The sequence below is a fragment of the Ochotona curzoniae genome, unplaced genomic scaffold, assembly GCF_017591425.1.
Source record: "Ochotona curzoniae isolate NIBS_2020 unplaced genomic scaffold, NIBS_Ocur_1.0 contig_1014, whole genome shotgun sequence".
NCBI lineage: Eukaryota > Metazoa > Chordata > Mammalia > Lagomorpha > Ochotonidae > Ochotona > Ochotona curzoniae.
This window is the reverse complement of record NW_024464920.1, coordinates 27,952,721-27,975,126: the sequence shown is the minus strand read 5'-3', so window position 1 is coordinate 27,975,126 and position 22,406 is coordinate 27,952,721. Positions and strand designations below refer to the sequence as shown.

At 41.6% G+C, this 22,406-nt stretch overlaps 1 protein-coding gene and 1 long non-coding RNA gene across 6 annotated transcripts in view; one reads left to right on the top strand and one right to left on the bottom strand.

The window, feature by feature from the left end:
• Positions 1–3,062, bottom strand: part of LOC121157487 — a 49,423-nt gene extending 46,361 nt beyond the window's left edge. For both annotated transcript variants that reach the window (XR_005884031.1, XR_005884030.1), the window contains exon 1: positions 3,002–3,062. This is a non-coding gene — a long non-coding RNA (uncharacterized LOC121157487). The remainder of the gene's footprint in view (positions 1–3,001) is intronic.
• CNOT2 (CCR4-NOT transcription complex subunit 2) overlaps positions 2,923–22,406 on the top strand; it is a 98,664-nt gene continuing 79,180 nt past the window's right edge. For 2 of the 4 annotated variants that reach the window (XM_040981793.1, XM_040981784.1), the window contains exon 1: positions 2,924–3,178. In XM_040981793.1, the coding sequence (XP_040837727.1) occupies positions 3,174–3,178 (5 nt within the window). In that variant the 5' untranslated portion in view covers positions 2,924–3,173. Of the gene's footprint in view, positions 3,179–22,406 lie in introns of all 4 variants that reach the window. The other 2 variants (XM_040981767.1, XM_040981775.1) reach the window with 2 other exon arrangements.

Below are 22,406 nucleotides of genomic sequence, written 5' to 3'. Positions count from 1 at the left end.
CCATGTCTAAGACCATGACAAAAATGGAAGAATGTGGGTTTTGGGGAGGAACATTCTCTCAAGCTGGAATGATTACACCTGACAACAGAAAGTGAGCGAGAAGGTGGGAACAACACTAGCTGAGTAGCAGACCAGGTATGCTGCCTAAACCCACAGTAAAGGAATGCTTTTATTCTGTCCCCCTGGATATGGTGCATTAAAAGGTTTTTAAAAAGAAAGTGACACAACCAAAGATTTTGGCTGGTATTTGGAAAAAGCAGAAGCAAACTTTTGGTATTGTTGTGGTCCAGCAAGACGGTAGCTCACACAGGATGGCAGCATTAGTGAAGGTATGGGCTGATAATCTACCAAATGGTTCTGGCTGATGTGTGGCTGTAGAGTGTGAATAAGCAGAGAAAATGGTGCGTTTTACATCTGAGCAAGTGGGATCATGGTGGTGCAAATCATGAACTCCAGGGAGGCCAGGGGAAGAAGTTACAGCAGGACAAAATTCAGTGTTCGCTCTCAGCAGACTGTATTGAGAGCTTGCCTCCTTCTTATCCTTCATGAGCACCTTTTTTTTTTAATGGAAAGCAATCAGATTTATGAAAGGAGAGACCAACAAAAGATTTCCATGCACTTTTCACTCCAAATGATCACAATGGCTGACTAGCTGACCAAAGCTGGAGCCAGAGCTTCCCTGTCAGGTCTCCACAAGGTGCAGTCTCAAGCTTTGGGCATCCTCTGTCCTCCTAGCCACAACAGGACGACCGGAAGTCGGAGCATCTGATATACAACTGCATCCTTATGGAACTGTGCTGTAGTGAGATTTAGCCATTGAGCCATCATGCTGGGCTCCACCAATTCATTTTTTAGGGTAGCGTTTCTTTAATCCAAGACAGCAACTGTTTCTAAGTATATCCCAACACATAACACACACAAACCATAAATTGGGTTACAAGTGGGTTTTGTAGCTGCAGCCTATGCCGGATCCATACGGATCCCATCTGACTCGTGGCCTCCGCTCTCGATCCGTTTCCCAAGCTAATTCTACTGAATGCAGCAAGAAGCTCTAAATGCTGGGCACCCGCCACCAAAAAGAAAAAGCAACGAAGTGTCCTGATTCCCCCCACCCCCCTTTGGCTTCACCTGGCTCAGACCTGGCTGTTGCAGCCATTTGGGGGAGTTAACCAGCAGGGGGAAGATAGTTGCCACTCTGCCTTTCAAATTAATAAACCTTTAAAACACACACACACACACACACACAGAGTTTTTCAAGAAAATCCACTCCCGGTGTATTTTTTAATAGTTTAAAAAAGCAAGCTACCAACTGGGCAAATTAAATCAGCACTTGAAATAAAGGACTTTGTGATATAATGGAACAACTTTTTAAAAAATATCATTTCTTAAATGCTTACTAGAAAAACATAAATGCTAGCTAATTTAATACCTGTGAACATCCCTTGAGGTAAGTATTGAAGAAATTTTACAACGGATTTGGCACAAGTAATAGAACCATTAAAAACACGTTCTTCAAGTGAATTCAATATAAACAAATGTTCTCAAAACAGAGAGCATCAGCATACGTTTTCCAATACTTGTGCCCCACACACTAGCGAAAATGTCTGTTGTACCATTTCTTCTAATAAAATATGCAAGGGTCAGACCTGTCCCTTTTGGAAGTGATTTTTGCAAAATTATTGATTTATTTACACGAGTTACAACTTGTGCTTTTTGATATAAGATTGATAAGAATGAGGTCCCTCTTTCGGTCTTAACAAAGTCCTCTAAATATCAAGCTAACAGATTAGAACAGATTAGAACAGAAATTAATATTGTGTATGAATATCCCATTTTTAAATCATTCTACCTGAAGGTTTCAAATAATCTCAAGTTGCTGTTTTTAAAAATAAAAGCCTTGTCCTGTTAGGATGGATACACACACACACACACACACACACACACACACACACACACACACACAGACTACAATTATTACATCTCAGCAACGAATTTACACAGCATCCATTAATATATCAAAATACCCGACACTCAAAAGCACGATAAAATTACCTTTAATTTTACAGTCTATTTCTCTCTCCTGCCATGCTTTCAGTGATAGCTTTCAGTTGGGCCTAAGTTATGTTGGATAGGAAGAAAAAGGTGGTTTTATACAAGAAAGGCTCAAAGGCAGCACACATGTTCTTCAGGTTAACCGCACATTCATTCGTGTGATGTCACTCCCATCAAGCATATTTTCAAGGTGAAGCTGCACGCTTGCAAGAGCGCACACGTGGAAGCTAAGAGCTTGTTGCAAACGTTGGGCAGGTGAAGTGACCGGATGTGTAAAGGAAGAAAGGCTCCTGCATTGCCAAGAACACATGCTTAACTTCACCGGGAGTGATCACTCACACTCCAGAAGTTCCTAATAAAGCCACTGGGATCATTAAGGGTCCAGGAGCTGGCGAGGGCTTCCCGGAGCGCTGGACGTCCACCCGGCCAGCACACACGCACCCCACCAGGGCTCCCTCGGGCGGGGGGATTCACCAGTAATAAAAGAAAAAGAGGAGAGGTGGGCGCAAAACACCCGCGGATCCGGCAGAGGAGAACTCACTTCTCGGGAGGTGTCGGGTCCCTGGGAAGGCGTGCCCGGGCCCCGGCCAGCGGCCAGCGGCCAGCAGCCTGCGGCCAGCGGCCAGCCTCGCTCCGGCGGACGCACGGAGCGGCGGGAGGGAGAGCCCGACACGAACACAAACACAAACACGCTCCGCGTCCCGGCGGTGGGCGGGCTCACGCCACCTCACCATTCCCCGCCCCTGGACCCCGCGGCACCCCTCGGGCCCGAGCCCCGAGTCCCGGGAGCAGCCGAGGCGGCCGGGAGCACGGCCGGCAGCGCCCGGACCGACCCGCAGTTGAGGAGGAGACTCGGGAGAGCGGCGCCGACAGCGCGGCCGTGTGCGGGGGAAAGAACCGAGCGCCTCTGCCCGCCCTCCCCGCAGCGCGCGGGAAGCGGCCTACCCACCCCCAAAGCTCGTCCTGTCGGAATCGCCGCTCCCACCTTCCGCCGCCGCCGCCGCCAGCAGGGAAGCCGGAGCGGCGGGGGTCACGGCGGGGGTCAGAGGGTAAAGGTCTTGCTCCCAGCAGCCTCCGCGGTGGATACGTCGCCATCTTGGATCCGCGGGACAAGAAAATTCATGCGGTGAGTTTTTGGCCAATTTTCGCAAGTCTGGCAGCGGGGCGCGTGGCGGGGGCGGCAGATTCGGGGTCCCCGCCAGACGGGGTAATGCCTCGGGGCCGGGTCGGCCGCTCCCGGGGTCCGCGGGTAGCGTCCCGGCCCGCCGCTTCCCGTTGCTTTTGTCTGGGCTCCAATCGAGAGAGAGAGAGAGAGAGAGAGAGAGCGAGAGAGCGAGAGAGAGAGAGCGAGCGAGCGAGTGAGCGAGCGGGGGAGAGCGGAGCGGGCGGGGAGGGGGTGGCGGCGGCGGAGGAGGGAAGGAGGTGTGTGTGTGTGTGTGTGTGTGTGTGTGTGTGTGTGTGTGTGTGTGGGGGGGTGGACGGCGCGCCGGGCGTCGCTGGGCTCGGCCGCCGCCGCAGCTGCCGATCCCCGGCCCGGTCCGCGGGGCTCCCCCGGGCGCGGCGGCCGCCGGAGCCCCTGCCCGGTCCAGCCGGCTCTCGGGCCCTGCTAGCAGCTGGCGCTTGCCGCTGCCGGTCCACAGCCGCCCTCGTGTCTGTGTGTGTGTGTGTCTCTGTGTGTGTGGTGTGTGATGGGGCGCTCCGGCTAACGGCCCTGGCAGACCCGCGGCCGTGCGTTGCTGGCGGGAGCAAGGCCGGCGAGATGCTGCCGCCTCTTGCCATTGCACCCGCAGGCTGCAGCTTCCGTCCTGCGCGGCGGCATCCGAGAGGCTCGCCCAAGCCCCAGGTCTCCGCTTCCGCCGGGGGCCCTCTGCACCTTCTCGCTCTCTGTCTTGGGGTGTAAACTTCGAAGTTTGGCGGAAGCAAGCGTCGGGTTAGAAGAGGCTCCTGGAGTTGTTTGAATTGGGGTCCTGTGGCCCGCCCCCCCCCCCTTAGTAACGGTGGTCCTTGTGGAAAAGCATCTTTCCAAGGGGCTTTAGAATATGCATCCGTCCCAAGCCGAGTGGGTACGGTGTTATCACTAGGAAAGCCTCACATACGGGTACCACCCTCCCAGGAGGAACCTAAACATCAACTTCCTTCCAGTCCTAGGAGACGTCTGCACTTTTCAGCCCCCGGAAGACCGGGCGCAGTGTATTCTGTTGCGTTTTCATAAAAGTCTTGATCAGAGAACCATCCCTTCTTGATCAGCCTAACATTTCATAGTAATTCAGAACCTTTGCATTCTGTGCAAAATGGTGAAAGTCCCACACTTAGTTAACACACTGTTTTCGGGAGGGAAGCCATACTTGAATTTCATATTCAAAGTTGGACACGTTCCCTGTCATGCTAGATAACTGTGACTTTTGAGAGCCCGGGAATCCCTAAGTGGAATTGTGAATTTACCTCTTGAAACGGCATAGTGGAGATAACAGCACAGGATGGAGGAAGGGAACAGACATTCCAAGGGATGTATTTACACAGCAGGTTTCTCTTGCCTGTGAGAAGGCGTGGTGTCTTTGAAAGCAGTTCTTCCCCAAATATCTGTGGGTAGATCTCTCTCAGTTTGATTTGTCACAGATTTAAAGGATTCAACAAGAGTCACAGTGAGTTGAAATGCTTCAGTGTCTGTTCAGATCTCTTCATTGAAATGTTTCTTAATGGACCCAATGGTATTAGTAAGCTGTGTGTGTTTGTAGTTCTGTTGTATTAAATCTAAAGGAAGAGAACACAAAGTACCCTTTTTGGGAATTGAGAGGAGATGCCTTCCTCTTCATCCATTTCTTGCCTTTGCGAATAAGCATTAAACTTTGGAAAACTCCTTTTCCCCTGTTGTTGTTGTTGTTTTTCTTTCTCCCCACTTGAGGGCTTGGATTGTATTATTGTTATTACTGTTTGATAAGAAATTAGAAACTCTTCTCATTATTATACATCCCAGTTTATTGCTACATCAATTTCAGAAAGTTTACATGAGCATTTGTGAGCAGAATACCTTTGTTCAAAGTATACAGTGTAGAGATATATATATATAACATGCTTATCCTAGAGAATGCGAATTGTTTGTTTAAGCAACAAATGTGGTCTTCTAAGGTTTGCAATTTCTATAATACATTAAAAGTTAACCATAAATGGTGGAAAAATGAAGGCAAAATGCACTGTGTGGGTGATTTGTATCTATTGTAACACCTGATTGCAAAGATAAAACTTAGAATAATATTATCTCTCTAAAAGAAGTAATTATCTTTGTTACCATTTTGTAACTTTGTATATTTAATTTACATAGATTTTCCTGGGGAAACTTTTTTGAAAAGTAAATGTTTCTAATTTAGGAGTAGAGTTCTTTAGAATTGCATCTGAGTTCTGAAAACAACGTTTTGAAAGACTAGTAAAAATTTTCATAACGTGTGAAAAGTTACAGTTTTACTTTGCTGAATTGCAGATTTGCCTCAGAAGATTTTCTGGTAACAGAAAAATACACACCTCACATGTATGGTGTCTTCAATAATGGAAAATACGTATTATGAACTTCAATTATTTGGAACCCATGTGAACATATCTCATAATTTGTTTTCTCATAAACTCTTTGAAGTATCCCCCCACAATCCCATGGGAAATACTGAGTAGATGCTAATTAGACTGGTTAAAAAAAAGAAACTTAGTTTGCAACTTTTTTTTGCAACTTTTAAAAAGCAGTAGTGTTAAATGACAGTAGTACTTTTAATTATCTTAAAAATGTTAACTCAGAAAATTCATTCTGTTGTGATTACAAACTTGAAAGTCAAATCTAAGGATTGTCTGTACTTTCTTAGACATTCAAGACACTTGATAGTGGTACAGCCTTTGGAAAAGATACTAGGAGATTTTTTTTTTTTTTTTTTTTTTGTTATGTGGCTCTCTGGTGGATTTTGTAACACGAAGAAGAAGGAAGGAAGCTGAGGTGCCAGGTAGGGCAGTTACAGGGCAGTTAATGTGAGTTGTACTGTAGTGTTGGAGTGGAACTGCATACAGTATTGATTAAGGAAGGGATCTAGTGCTGTGATACGAGTCATTCTGGCTGATGAGGAAAGTAACTGCTCTTCTCAACGCTGGTCAATGCCTGTGGTCTTTAAAGGAGCTGTATTTCATTGGGACCTCTGCTAGATACTTGGAAAAGAGCTGCACCAAGATTGGAGTCTCTTGATGTCTTATAAAAAGTTGGTCTTTGAAAAGAGGTAGAAAAATATGTTGAATTTTGAGGTTTTAAACCTGTCGTGGTTTCTTCCCTAATCCTTTTCGTTGACGTTTCATTCAGCTTAGATAGTGCATATTTTGTGTCTTTAGCTTTTCTGTTTGGCATCCTTTGATTTCTACATTAAGACTCAGATCTGTGACAAATTATTCTGACATGCATTTATACCATTAGGGATGACTTGGAATAGCACTCTTCCTGACTTTTCTGATAACTCATTAACTAAAATGCAGCACATTTCTTGCTTGAGTGTATGTTGTATTGTGAAGTGATAAAATGGTTTCTTGTTTTATTTATTAGGGAAAAACTGACTTTTAAATGTGAAAGTGACTTATCTAGGAAAAAATGGAAAAACTTTGATTTCTGGGCATATTAATATTTTGTATTAGTTTAAATTCAAGATATGAGTCCATTTAGATATAGTTAAATATTCCTAACAGATCTGTCACTTACATGAAAGTTTTCCTTTTTTTTTTTTTAAGATTTATTTTACTTGAACGAGTTAGAGATGGATGCCAAAAGGGAGAGATTTTCCATCTGCTAGTTCATTCCTCTGATGGCTGTAATGGCCATAGCTGGACCTTTCTGAAGCTGGGGACCATGAGTTTTTTCCATGATCTAGCTCAAGGCCTTGGACCATCCTCTGCTGCTCTCCTAGGCCTTAACCAGCGAGCTGATTAGAAAGTGGGGCAGTTGGGATTCGAACCATCGTCCACATACAATGCCAGAACCACAGGTGGAGGCTTAGCCTGCGTCTATACCCTGGTGACTTCTTTTCTTGTCTTTTGTCTTTTAAAGGCTTATTTGTTTATTTGAAAGGCAGGGTGATGGAGGGGAAGAGGTCTTCCGTACTTGGGTCCATTCCCCAGAAGACTTCAGTTTCCTGGCTGGTGGTCCAGGCTGAACCAGAAGCCCAGAATGCTATCTGGATCGCTCCTGTGAGCAACAGAGGTTCTAATACTTGGGCCCTCTTTTGCCACCCTGATTGGCATGTTAGAGGAGAAGTGGACGGGAAGTGGGTCAGTCAGGATTCAAGTGGCTGCTCCCATGTGGGATGCTAGCATCATCCCACAGTGTGTTGACACTCTTGCCTGTAAGTTTTCCTTTTTATCTTCTCGCACAAGTGAAAAGGGGGTATTTTAGCTATTCTTTCTCTGTTCCATGATAGAACTATTCTGAACTCTTCTCTGTTAACTCTGTTCTTGAAACCTTTCTTGACTCTGAAAATCCTTTCATTGTATTGCTTTAATATCCTTTGTACCTCTTTTCACACTGTATTATAATTTACAATAACTGCCTCTGTATTGTATACAACTAGAGGTAGGGCTCTGTCTTGTTTATATTTGCATTTCAGTGCATGTAGTACCTAGTAGTTTCTCAATAAATACACATTGCCATGTGTCATTTGACATTTGATGTTTAGGGTGTTGTTTCCCTGCTAGTCTTTCAGAAGCAACAAATTGGAAATGGGTGCTCTGTGTTACTTTCATATCTCTGAATCCTATCTTATGCTTTTGTAATTAATTATATGAAAGAAGATCATTAGCTTTTATTATTTGTCTATTTGAAAGGCAGGGTACACAGAGAAAGGGACAGAAAGATCTTCATCTGCTGGTTCACTTCCCAAGTGTCTACAACAGCCGTAGCTGGGCACATCTGAAGCCAGGAGCCAGGAACTTCTGGGTCTTGCACTTGGGTGCAGGAGTCCCGAAGCACTTGGGCCATCCTCTGCTTGCTGCTTTTTCTGGTACATTAGCAGGGAGCTGGGTCAGAAGCTAGGACTCAAGCCCATGTTCGCATGGGATGCCAGCGTCACAGGTACAGCTTTACCAGCTGGCTGTGCCATTGACCCAGTCCTGGTAATTAGCTTCTCACAGAACTGTGTGTGGAGTTAGTAGGAAACTAAGAGAGCAGTGTTTAATCATTTTTTTTTTTCTGTATTTCTTGTAGTTTGGATGATTATTTGAATATATATGTAATTTATTATTTATTTGAAATGCAGAGTTAGAGAGAGGGGAAGAGACAGAGTTCTTCCATTGGCTGGTTACTTCCCAGGCTGAGGCAAGCTGAATCCTGGAGCTAGGAGGCAGGCTTCCTTGTGGGTGGCAGGGGCTCCAGTACGTAGGTCATCTTTTGCTGCTTTTCCAGACACAATAGCAGGTATCTGGATTGATTATGGAGTAGTTGTGACTCAAACTTGCACCCATATGGGATGCCAGTGTCGCAGATAGCAGCTTAAAAACTATATTACAAAGTATTGTGTTGTTTGCTACTGTTTAACCGTGAGCTTTTAGTGGATTTGGTCTTTCTGAGGTTAGATTCTGTTGTTTTTTCATTGCTTAAATCTAGCCCAAAATAGTAGAAAGTGGGGGTTCTTTTTTTTTTTTTTCCTCTTTAATTGTTTTTATTTATTTTACTGAAAAGGCAGATTTACAGAGAGAAAGATCTTGCATCTGCTAGTTCATTCCCCATGTGGCCGCAATGGCTGGAACTGAGCTGATCAGAAGCCAGGAGTTTCTTCCAGGTCCCTTACATGGGTGCTAGGTCCCAAGGCTTTGGGCCATCCTCTACTACCTTCCCAAGGAGCTGGCAGGGAAGTGGAGCATCCAGGACATAAACTGGCACCCATATGGGGTCCTGGCGCTTTAAAGGCAAGGATTTTGCCACTAGGCCATTGCGCCGGACCTGAAGTAGGTATTCTTTGGTTAACTGCTGTTCTTATCCTGAATGGAAATATTAATGTTTGATTAAAGACCACTGAGGAAGATCTTATGTCATATTTATACTATTTTAACTTCTTAAAATCAGAAAGATCCTAATTTTGAGAAACATCTGCCATACAATGTTTTTGGATAAGAGATTTTGGCCTAATTTTATGTCTGTTTTAGAGATGTGTAAGTCAAACAATAAATTATTCCCAGAGTTGCATTTGCTAGAGATGTTAATGTTTGATTTATGATTTTAGAGATAGTTCCTGCATCTTATTTGCTTATATATTTTCCAAAGGCTTTTGAAGGGACTAAGGAAGATTCAGACTGAATGTAGTATGTATATTTAAAAAAAAAATTGAACCAATTTTCAGGACACCAATTCTTGCTGTGTTAATACTGAGGGGAGATTATCTTTCCTTCTGTGAAAAAAGTTTAGATGCACAATTAGCAAATTTCTAGTATACTAAGGAATCATCAATAGATGAGGGAAATTTATATGCAGTAAAAATTTAGGAGACAAAAACAGTAACTTTTCGTCAAACATTGACATTTTTCTGTTTATTCTGTTTCTGTTATTATATAGAAACAAGAACTGTTTCTATCTAATTGTAATGACTAATTATGTAATATAATGTGTATGGGAGCAGAATATTTGCTATTGTGTCATATCTGGCAGGAATGTGCGTTTGTGTTACTTTTTATGTTATAGGTTACAGTGCTAATCCTGCCTAGTAGTTTTGTATTTAATGTTTTGCTTGCAAGAGTCTTTAATAGATCAGTAGTGTTATACTATTCACTAAATTTACTATGCCTTTCAAAGGATCTGATTCTTGGTGTTGATCTTTGATATTTCGGTGAAAAAAGCTCTGCAGTTGTCATAACACATTCATATATACTATCACATTTGTTGTCTTCTATATTTTTAACTTAAAAAAAAAGTTTAAACCTCAAGGTTCGTAAGTATAGCATCAGCTATTTTGGTCAGTATGAAATTAGAAATTGGAAATTACAAATGTCTTATTTAAAGGCTTATTGTATTTATTTGAAAGGCGAAGTTATTAGGGAGAGGAAGATCTGTCTTGACCCATGGGTTCATTCCTCAAATGGAGACAGATGCTGGGGCTAGGCCAGGCTGACTTGCTCCTGGGGTCCATGTGATTGGATAGTCCTGTGCTTTCCTGGGTGCAGTAGCAGGGAGCTGGATCAGAAGTGAACAACTGAAACTTGAATCCAGATCCATATGAGATGCTGGTGAGGCAGACAGCAGCTTAACATGCTGTGTCATAATGCCAGCCCACATAAAGGCCATTTTTTCTTCTTACGTTTGACTCCAAGTTCATTTTTTAATTTGGGACTGGTCTACAGAAGAAATTCTGATTTGTCAGTTTAAGTAGATGTCACATGGAAGGTTTTTGTTCTCCTCTTATAATTTAGTGTATTTAATTAAATTGATAAAGTTTGTAGTAGTAGTAGTAGTAGTAGAGCATTTTTGCTTAATGGCTGGCATAATGACAATATCCAGCAGTTACTCAGATTTTTAAGAATTATAAACATTGGTGAGAAACTCCAGAAACGTACATTGTAGTATTGTAATGAAAATAAATAATGCTTGTTTATACAGTGTAAAAATATTTGTGCACCGGGCCCGGCGGCGTGGCCTAGCAGCTAAAGTCCTTACCTTGAACGCACCAGGGTCTCATATGGGCGCCAGTTTTAATCCCGGCGACCCCGCTTCCCATCCAGCTCCCTGCTTGTGGCCTGGGAAAGCAGTCTAGGACAGCCCAAGACCTTGGGACTCTGTACCCATGTGGGAGACCTGGAAGAGGCTCCTGGCTCCTAGCTTCGGATTGGTTCAACTCCAGCCATTGCGGCCACTTGGGTGGTGAACCAGCAGAGGGAAGATCTATCTCTGTCTCTCCCCCTCTCTGTATATCTGACTTTGCAATAAATATAAATAAAAAATATATATATTTGTGCAGCAAAGTAAGTTTATCTGAATTCCATTTCCCCTTGAACTTGATTATTTATTTTTATTAAACATTTATCTGTTTGAAAGGTGAAGTGACAGTTGTGCCAAGCTGCAGCCAAGAACCTGAAATTCCTCCTGTGTTTCCTGTGGGTGGTTGGGCACAACCCCGTGGGCCGTCTTCTAGTGTTTTACCAGGACGTTTGTCAGGGAGCTGGATCCAAAGTGTTGAAGCCAGCAAGGGATGCTGGGGTTGAAGGTGACCGCTTAGCCTGTTGTGCCACAGTGCTAGCCTTCCGTGAGCTTTCTGATGTGTTATTGTGCTGCATGAGACTTAAAGCCACAGTGTAGGTATTATTGCAGCTACACTTTTATTTTATAGGATGTCATGTACAGAGCAGATAATGCTTTCAGTTTTTCCTTGGTTCAGGAGTGTTCTTTAAGAGTGTGTCTGACCAGAAATTTACAAGAAAATCGAGCTGTAACTTTTCTGATCTGGGTGTATTCATAGGAAGATCAGGCTGAACTTTAGGTTCTAATCCTCTTCAGGAAGATTAGGTAATGTGGAAACTCAGAACTGTGTCTAGCGTTGGTACACTGTACTTTTGTGTGTGCTGGAATCAATGAGTCCTAAGTTAGATGTGTATAGGTAGAACAATTGTAGTCCAGTGTTTCAGCATTTGTGTATATTCCAGAGCGTTTTGAAAACCACTGGACCTGATACTTAGAAGTCACTTCCAACTTTGCAATTCTGTGTTTTTGAAAGTTTTCATAGAATTTCCGTGCTGAGTTACATTTCGATAGAAGTTGTTCAGATTTAACTTTTGGGTTCTTCTGGTTGGATTTTAGTACTTTAGATTTTTCCACCAAATCATTTAGTAATGTTTCTATTCTGGAAGACCAAACAATGAGCAAATGCAATTAGGATAGTGACAGTTACTGTGAAGATAGTAAGAGAGCACGGGGTGTAGTAGTTGATTCTGCATGGAAGGAAAGGTTTTAGGTGCAGTGATGGAAGATGACCTCTCCATGGAAGTGTCATCTCAGCAGAAACTGACAAGGGGGGAAGTTCTGCAGAAATCTGGAGCTTGCCATTCAGTCCCCCCCCCCCTTTTTTTTTGGTAAGATTTTTATTGGAAAGGCAGATTTACAGAAAGATCTCCCTCTGCTGGTTCACTCCCCAAGTGGCTGCAGCAGAGCAGAGCCAATACAAAGCCAGGAGCACGGAGCTTCTTCCGGGTCTCCCTTGTGGGTGCAGGGTCTCATGGCTTAGGGCCATTCTCAACTGCTTTCCCAGGCCACGAGCAGAGAGCTGGATGGGAAGCAGAGCAGCTAGGACACAAACTGGTGTCCATATGGGATCCCAGCATGTGTGAAGCAAGGATTTAGCCACTGTGCTATGGTGCTGGGCCATGATGATGTATTCTTAACAGATTTGGTTTCCATCTCCTTTTCCTTTAGGCAGAGCAAATATTTCCTGAATTCTAGAACTTGGGTGAAAATAATGGAGCACTTAATTTACTTTAAAATTGAGAGCATTGTGCCATTTGCCTTTACATATATATTCATCTTTTCCTGTTTTAAAGATTTATTTGAAAGGCATAACAACAATAAGATGGGAAAGATCTTCAACCCACTGGTTCACCCTCTCCACCAAAGTGCCACAGTGGCCTGTTGAGCCTGGAAGTTCATCTGAGTCTCTCATGTGAACTATCATCTTTGTCACCTTTTCCATGCACATGAATGTGAAACTGTTAGGAACAGAGCAGTTAGAATTTGAACAGGTACTCTGCTGTGGAATGCCGACACTGCAGGCAGTGGCTTAACCGAATGGACCATATGCCAACCCTCTATACGCATCATCGATGGCGAGTTCTGTACGATAGCAGAAAAATTGTGTGCTTGGATTCAGAAGATGAGTCTGGGCCACATGATTTTATTAATTGTGTGTGGTAAAATCAGTATTTGAGATTTTAGTAATTTATATTTCACAGTGTTGCTGGTGACAATTGAGATAAGTAAGCAAAGATATGTAACTGTATAGAACCAGAGCGTAGTATGATAATGATTTCTAATTATTAGTTGTAATGAAGGTAGTAGCTTCTTGACCAGCTCTGATTTGTTTATTCATTTTACCTTATTTATGCTGCTGCAACATTCATATGCTTACCTTTTATGCATTTTTATTTAATTAAATACAAGGCTTATTGGACTTTTTAGTGAGGGGGCTTAAAAGATGGTTGGAGAAATAAAACCATTCTGTTGGGTTCAGCATAGCACCGCAGTTAATTCAAGACTTGGTTGTTTTTCTGTACTGAAGTATTGAAACTTCTAAGTGTACATGCCAGGATGTCCACCTCATCTTCATTCTCCATTGAGGGTGAAGATCAGGAGTGTGCTCTTGGAGTATTACTCTTCTTAATAGCTGCTTGTGTTTATTCTTTTTATCATTTTTGGCAAAGTGTAGTTTTTGTGAGCATTATGCTTTTTTCCCCCAGAATTCATGTGTAATTGCTAATTAAAACACTATTTTATTTCTTGCAAGTCTGCAATACTGCTTTAAGATTTAGAGCATTTTGAAGCATTACATATAAATGCCGTACTAGGGAAGCAGAATTATGTTAAGTAGCTGCAGTAAGAAAAGTAAGGAAATTGGGCCCGGCACGATAGCATAGTGGTTAAAATCTTCGCCTTTCATGCCTGGGATCCCATATGGTTGCCGGTTCTAATCCCGGTGGCCCTGCTTCCCATCCAGCTCCCTGCTTGTGGCCTGGGAAAGCAGTGGAGGACGGCCCAGAGCTTTGGGACTCTGCACCCGCACGGGAGACCTGGAAGAAGCTCTTGGCTCCTGGTGTCAGATCAGCTCAACTCTGACCATTGCAGCCACTTGGGGAGTGAACCAGCAGAGGGAAGATCTTCCTCTATGTCTCCTTCTCTGTAAATCTGCCTTTCCAATAAAAATAAATAAATAAGTTTTAAAAAGAAAAAAGGTAAAAATCAGAGATGTATGGCGTTTCCTTTTTTTTGGTAGAATAGTGTATACTACTGATTTGATTGTGACCTGAATTAAAAAAAAAACTTATGCATGAACATTTTCTAGTGCTATGTAACACTTACTTGAAACAGATTTCTTAATAGCAAGGTCGTAACTGACTTAATAGTTTGTTATTGAAAATGTATACTTTGAATTTCACTTTTGTGAAGTAAAGTGTTGAACGACATTCAAGCTTAATTTTTATGCATGTGATACTTTAAAGTTATTTAATTTTGACTCTCCTTTAAAACATCATCCCCAAATCATGAGGAAAGGTAGATACTCATAATTATAAAATTATAAAATTTTAAAATCATATCATAATTATAAAATTAGGTTGTTATGTAAATGAGCTGAGTCCAAAATTGACTGCTAAGCTGTTAAAACTGGCAATGTAAATGTTTCAGAGAATGTTTGTCTGATTTGCTGAATTAACATTAAAAATATGACATGCTATGTTAAATGCTAAGGTCAAATTCATTTTCGCTGCTTTCTTAAGGTTATGCTGTCCATAGGGCTTCAGAATCACTTTGATATTTGGAAATACGTGAAAATACTTGCAGGGTTGGCTGAAGGCTACCAAACATGGTAGTATCAGCTGTTACATTAGATAGTTTTTTCTTATTTGAATGTCACATAGTTATCTAATTGGTGTATCAGACCCTGTTCTAAAGATATTGCAGTGTAAAGAATAAGAATATATAGCATGATTTGACAAGTAGTGGTAAGGATATGGATAAAAATGAAAGAGTCTGTGAATGCAGGGAGTGTGGGTTTAAATAGGTGGTTTAAAAAGTTCTTCCCTGGAAATGAATGATTGAACCTGTGGTTAATGAATGATATTTTTTAAAGATTTATTTTATTTATTTTTTATTGGAAAGGCAGATATACAGAGAGGAGAGACAGAGAGGAAGATCTTCCGTCTGATGATTCACTCCCCAAGTGAGCTCAATGGCCGATGCTATGCTGATCTGAAGCCAGGAGCCTCTTCCGTGTCTCCCGTGTGGGTGCAGGGTCCCAAAGCTTTGGGCTTAGAACCGGTGCCCATATGGGATCCCGGGCATGCAAGGCGAGGACCCTAACCACTGCGCCATTGCGCCGGGCCCGTGAATGAATGATTGCATAGATCCAGGAGAAAGGCATCCTTGGAAAAGGCAGCAGCAGATGGCCAAAGGGAAGCGTCTTCCTGGTTATCTTATGATTGAAAGCATTCCGGGAAAGGAGTAGGCTCTGTGACTGGAGCATAGTGGGAAAGGAACAGAGTGGTAAATAAGTACAGAAAAGGTAGGAGGCATTGAGAGGCCAATGACGAAACACTTTGCTAAGCTACCAAAAGAACTTAGACTTTTGAGAAAAGTAATTTTATGCATGCTGTTAATTTTTACACAGGTTTATTGAATTCTTTCCATTTTACAGCAGAATAAATATTGTAGACAGCCAATGCAGATACTCCTTGATTTGCAGTGGGGTTACCTATTTGGCAAACCTATCATAAATTGAAAGCATCATTAAGCTGAAAATGCATGTTAATACATCTACTGAACATCATAGTGTCAAGTTGTTGTCTGCCCTTGTGTTTTCCTGGCTGACCGGGAGCTGGGGCTTGCTGCTGCCACTCAGTGAGAGAACGTCATTCTAGTCCATCCAGTTCAAGATTAAATTCAAAACTGGAAATATGATTTCTGTTGAGTATGTATCACTCTCAAACCTTCATAAAGTCAGAAAACTAAGTTGAAAGTGAAATACTGTAATTTTTTAAAAGTCAAATACTGTAATTTCTTCAAGGGTCATATAAGCTAGTGTCTCCTGAATTTGACTTCACAGCACGTGGTTTCCTCATAATATTACCATTCTTGTTCACTAAGTTGAGTTCATGGCCAGCTGTTGAGATGTAGTTGAAAATCCCTGCGCTGTAACATGTTATCACTGACTAAGTGCGTTTTAAATCTTGCTTCTTCTAGAAAACAACAAGTCCCTTTAAGTTATAGCTCTAAATTATGATGCTATGAATGGCTGTTCTTTATGTTTAAAAGAGAAAATTTTTTTTTTGTCTATAGAAATGCCTCTTAAGTTGGTGAGCAAAATGTAATGCAGTTAATATTATTAAAATGTAGCTATTGACCATCAGTCAGCAGTTCCCATGAATGACTGTTGGCTCAGTGCACCGAGTTTGCCCGTGAACAGTGAAAGCAGGTAGAAAATGGAACCGATGGAGAACTCAACCAAAAGAGATGAAGAAATAAACCTGCACCCCTCCTCTTGGACCACCTACCTCTCTTCGTTCCTCCCTCCCGGTCCACCCCCAGGGACTCCTCCATTCCCGAGGCCACCTGGAATGCCAGTACCCCGAGGGCCTTGAACCTGACATTTACCACCAGGTGTACCTCCAAGGTCTTGCTCCTGTCCCTCTGCCCTGGAGACCCATCGCCAAGGCTAGACCTTTCCCTACACCTCCAGGCACCCCTCCACCTCATCATGGCATGACAGGCCCATCTTTGGTGCCTCCACTTGGACCTGCCTCTCTTGGGCTTTGCCCACCAGCTCCCTTGTCAGGCCCTGGGGTTTTGAGTGCCCCTCTGATTTGATTCAGTGACCCCAGGCAGATGATACAAGTGCAACCACCATGAAAAAAGCCACAGCAACCATCAGTGCCAAGCCACAAATCACTAATCAGGCAGAATTTCCTTGATTTGTTCCACCACACTGAGAGTACATCGGGAGAATAAAGGGGCTTCTGCTCCCCAAAGGATGTCAGAGGATGATTGTGCTGTGCCTTTTGCCAGAGCAGTCCCCAAGACTGATCCTGCTGTGCAGGTGACCATACAAACTGTTACTTGAAAGAGTTGGAAGGTCTCCTGTGACAGGGCAGTCTTAGGTGTTTGTTCTGACTCTTGTGTGCTGTGGGCAGTGCAGTAGAGACTCCCAGAAAATCAGTGTATCTCATCTAGCCTTTTGTGTTATTTTTAATATTCCTACAAATATTTTGTAATATTTTACCTGAAGTAAAATGATTAACAATGTCATTTCCCAATAGAAAGCAAGATATGTGGGAAGAAAATATACAATTCTTTGATTAAAATTATTTCCCACTGGGGGGAAAATGATTAAAATGTGCATATATGACATTTGAAAGTCCATTCTTAAATCCTTTGCAGTAGAACTATATTTTAATAAATAAAGCTTATGCTGCCAAATTAAGTCTTAACGCTGAGAGAACAGGGCAGTCATTAGCAAGAAGGCAGGTGTTGCTATTAGTTCTGTTAATTTTTGTCAAACATTTAGTTTGTTGTTTTAGTGCTTTTCTAACTTTGCTTCAAACATTGTTGTTGAATGAATGTACATTTGCTACCAGACATGTCTCTCTCACACTTGCTACATTTGTGAAGGGTATGCTAAAATTTATTCTAGATTCTTCTGTGTTGCCAGACTTATTTTGTGCCTAGTCGGTATGAAGGAGTGGCTAAAGAGTGAAAATTGTACAAAGTTTAAGTGTTTGTTAAGATTGTCCTGCTGTTGAATCATCTTGTCACCCTTGTTTAAAGCAAATTGTTGGCAAACATAAGGGTTTATTTCTGAGCTATCATATGTATTCATTAATCTATGTCTGTAATCTTTGCCTTTGTATTTTAATTTCAGTCTATGATTTTGAAAATGGGAAGTTAGAGTCCTGCAACCTCTCTTTTCTCTTATTTCTTAAGATTTACCTTTGATTAGTCTGTGTCCATTGAATTTGTGTTTGAACTTCAGGATTAGTGTGTCATTTCTACAAAGAAGCCATGTGGAATTTTGAGAGATTGTGTTGAATCAGAGAAATCAGTTTGTTGGTATTTGCCATTTTAAGTCTTTGGGTATATGAACTTTTTGTTTTAATTTCTTTTAACAATGTCAGTTTTCAGATCCTTCATAAGAGGAATTATTTTCTTAGTTTCATTTTTGAATTTGTTGTTGTGTGGAAATGTTAATTGCTTTTTTAAAGGCATTTATTCAAAGACTGTGTCAGGGAAGGAAAGGAGAAAGAATGCTAGTTCATTCTCCAAATAACTATAAGTGCTGGGCCAACCTGGAAACAGGGAACATGGGACACCATCCTCCTGTTTTTCCAGTTGGGTGGCGGGCATCCAATTACTTGTGCCATATTCTGCCAACAGACCAGGGTCATTAACAGGAGCTGGATTGGAAGCAGAGCAGCTGGGACCTCAGCCTGGCGCTCTAATGCGGAATGGCAGCATTGCCAGTGGTGGTTTACCTCGCTAGACTATAGTGCTGGCCTTACACATGTGGACTTCCTACATTGACACTGTTTTCCGTAACCTTCCTGAATTTATTCACTTAACCATGGTAAAATATAAACCATTAAATTATAAAATTTAATTACTTTTAGCAGTTTCCTTAGGATTTTCTGTATGCAAGATCATGTCATTTGCAAGTGGAGTTTAGTTTTCACTTCTTCCTTTCTATTCTGTGTTCTTTCACATGACATCATCTGTACAGTGTTGGATAGAAGCAGCAAGAATGGACCACCTCATTTTATTTATGATCTTAAAAAGATAGCATTTGCTCTTTGCATCATTAAATGTTTGTTTTCATGGATGCCTTTCATCTGAAGAAAGTCCCTTCTATTTCCAATATCTTTAATTTCTAAGAAAGATTTATTTATTTTTATTGAAAAGTGAGATTTACAGACATCTAGGAGAGACAGAGAAAGATCTTCTATCCAATGGTTCGCTTGCCAAGTGACCGGAATGGCCGGAGCATAACTAATCCAAAACCAGGATCTTCTTCTTGGTCTCCCACACGGATGTAAGGTTCCAAGGCTTTGGCCCATCCTCTGGTGCTTTCCCAGGCCATAAGCAGGGAGCTGGATGGGAAGTGGAACAGGTGGACCAAGAACTGGTGCACATATGGGATCCCAGCGCATGCAAAGGGAGGATTTAGCCACTAGACTACTGCACAATACCCTGGTTTATTGAATTTTAATCACAAAGAGCTGTTGGAGTTTTCCAAATGGTTTTTCTGTGTCTTTTAAAATGGTGTCTTCTATTAATATCATGTATGTTATTTGACTTGGATGTTGAGCAGATCTTCTGTTCCTTAAATTATCATGGAATATATTTTCTTATTAGTTGCTGGATTTGCTCTATTATTTTGTTGGAGGATTTTTGTCTTTGTAAAAGACAATTTAGTTTTCATTTGTTGTGAAGTCTTTATGGTTTTCCTGGATAATGTGGCAGCAAAAAAGCTCTTGAATCGTGGATCAGAAGCAGAACATCCAGGTTTCAACTGGTGCTCTGGCATGGGATGCCAACATCACAGGTGCTGACTTAATTTGCTGTGCCACTTTGTTACCCAAACCATCTTTTTGTCTTCATCTGCTGGGATTGAGAGTTTCAATTAGAGTTAACTAGCATGGGGAGGGAAGGAATGTTGTGACTCAGCTTCTATATAGGATTTTGTGATTCTAAGATTCAGTATATTAATAAATGATCTCAAGTAGTTTCTTCATTTGCATTTACATTCTCAATCCTCAGAGAATAGTTTGTTTTCTTTCCTTTGGACAGATTCAAAGATAATCTTCTTTCTCTAGAAATACCTGAAGCAGCCAGAGGAGGGGGGCGGGCAGGCTGAAGCCAGATGCCAAGAAATCCATCCAGGTCTCCAACATAGGTGCCAGAAATTCAAGTTCTTTATGTCATCATCTGCTACCTGTCGCCGTGCACAGTAACAGGAAGCTAGGTCCAAAGCACAGGATCTGAGCCTGAGATCTCTGGTATGGGAAGTGGATATCCCCCTGGAAGGGCTCTCCCCCAACAGAGGTGGGTTGTGTTGTTTCGTATTTTCTGCAATGCAATTTTTTTCCACTGACTAAGTTTTGAATATGAAATCAAGTCTTGTTTTCCTTGAGTTAACCTTATGCTCATCGTTTCTTAATCTTCAGATATTTTTTTGAATATAATTGGCAAATAGCTTCTTAAGCCTTTTCATTTGTGTATGTGAGTTAATACTGATGTTTCAGAAAGATTTATTTATTTGAAAGAAACAGTTTCAGAGGCAGAGGGAAGAATGAGAAATCTGCCATCTACTGATTCACTCCCCAAATGTCTGCAGCAGCCAGGAAATCCAGCCAGGTCTGCCCTGTGGGTGCAGGGGCTCAAGTACTTGGACCACCATCTGCTGCTTTCCCAGACACATTAGCAGGGGGCTAATTGAAAGTGGAGCAGCTGGGAAATACTTGAGCTATTGGGAGGTGGTAAAAGCAGAGCCAGGACTTGAACCAGGTATTCCAGTATAGGAAACTGCTGTGCCAAATGGCAAATTAGCCAGTGTCAACCACTTCTCATTTGTTGGCCTTTTGAACTTACTTCTTACTTATGTCTCTTTTAAGTAATTGCTCTAGGGATTATAATGCAAATACGTTTCATTATTTGCTTATTTTGTTATTGATGTGAACTGGGTGATTTAAGATAACTTATTCTGTCGTGGCTCTGAAAGTTAAAAATTTAAGAGAAGAAGAAAGTATATCACAGGGATTGGTGGACTGTGGCTGCAGGCAGAATCTAGTCTCCCTTCTGCCTTTACATGTGCAGTTTTATTGTGAAGACAACCCACTTGTTGGTTTATGTGTTGTGCATATGACTGCTTTTGCACTACAATCCAGAATTGAGTAGCTAGGACAGAGATTGTTAAGTCTACAAAACCTGAATGTTCGCTGTCTGGCAGATCTTTTGTAGAAAACTTTGTCAGCCTCCAGTCTGTTGTGTACCTACATGTTTGTATTTTGTTTACATTTATGAAATTTTAAGCTTCCAACTCACATTATTACCCTTTTGTTCACACACTTGCTTTGGGTTAGAACAGATCTGCTTAAGAAAAATTATGTTTTTAAGCCCATATCTTGTCTTCATATTTGAACACTTCTTTTGTATAGATTTCTGGGGTGGCAGTTCTTGGTAGCAATGAGCTAGGCTTGAATAGTAACAAATACATTCATAGGTGATTCAAATGAACTCAATCTGGTCATAGCTCCTTCTACTTCCTGCTGGAAACCCTTGCCATGTAGTGTTTACCATTGTGTATTTGTGGTTGTAATTCTTTAGGATAAGAGTGAAGAAAATTCCTTGTTCCTTTATCTGAAGCTATTGCAATCAACTTAACCTACTTTTTTGATGTTTTAAAATTGGAAAATAGATCAAATGACATGATACATTTTAATGACACTTGAATATTTTACATATGCAGCATGCACCAAGAGTCTCATTTCTTTTCTGACATGTCTTTTTAAACATCTGAGTTGGCATCTTATGCTGTAGTTTTAGGTTCAAAATACTTGAACACTTTATTTAACCCATCTTTTTTTTCAGACCAGCTCTTTTTCTTCCATGATTTCTTTCTTTTCCTAATAGCTTTTTGGCATGTATCTTCAGAATTACCTTTATCTTACTGTTCTTATAGCTATAGCACACTAAAGCTGATTTAGTTCTGGATTGTGAAGTGACCTCTGGATCTGTCACTGAATGGTTGTGTGTGACCTTGAGCAGTGTGCTTACTCCCATCACATTACAGTTTTTTTTTCTGACTCTTAATGCTTGAGATTCTTGATCTGTGTTTGTTCCTTGCACCTTTTTGGCTGTCTGATAAAGCATGGAACCTGATGCAAAGGAGTATATTCCTTAAGTTTATGAGAACCAACAGTGTTTGTGTTGTAATACAATTTAAAGATGTTCACTGAATAAATGTACTCAGCAACATACTTATCAACACAAAATCTAGTGGTTGTAATTTTTAGATTAGTGACGTGTGTAAATGAGAATTTGAAATTTAAACTAAGTGATAAACAAATCTGTGGTTTCTAGTGGTAACAAAATTGACAGGTGCAGCGAATATGAGCTTTTGCCTGCATTTTTAATCATTATTTTTCCATCATGCAAGTTCTTGTCCTTGTGCATTCGGCCAACAAATTGAGGATTTGTAGAACCTAGGTTAGCTCCTGTCCTTATCACCTCACCATTTAATTTAGTGTCTACTATGTATTAAATAACCACATGCTGTCTCTAGTATATGTGAAATATACTCCTTAGTGAATAAATATTACTAATAATTTTTAAAAATATTTATTTTTATTGGAAAGGCAGATATACAGAGAGAAGCAGAGACAGAAAGATCTTCTGTCTGCTGGTTTACTCTCCAAGTGGCTGTAATGGCCAGAGCTGCGATTGGAAGCCAGGAGTCCAGAGCCGCCTCAGAGTCTCCCACGCAGGTTGCAGGGACCCAAGGCTTTGAGCCACCCTCGCCTGCTTTCCCAGGCCATAAGCAGTGAGCTGAATGGGAAGTGTAGCAACCAGAACATGAATGGGCACCCATATGGAATCCCGGTGGGTGCCA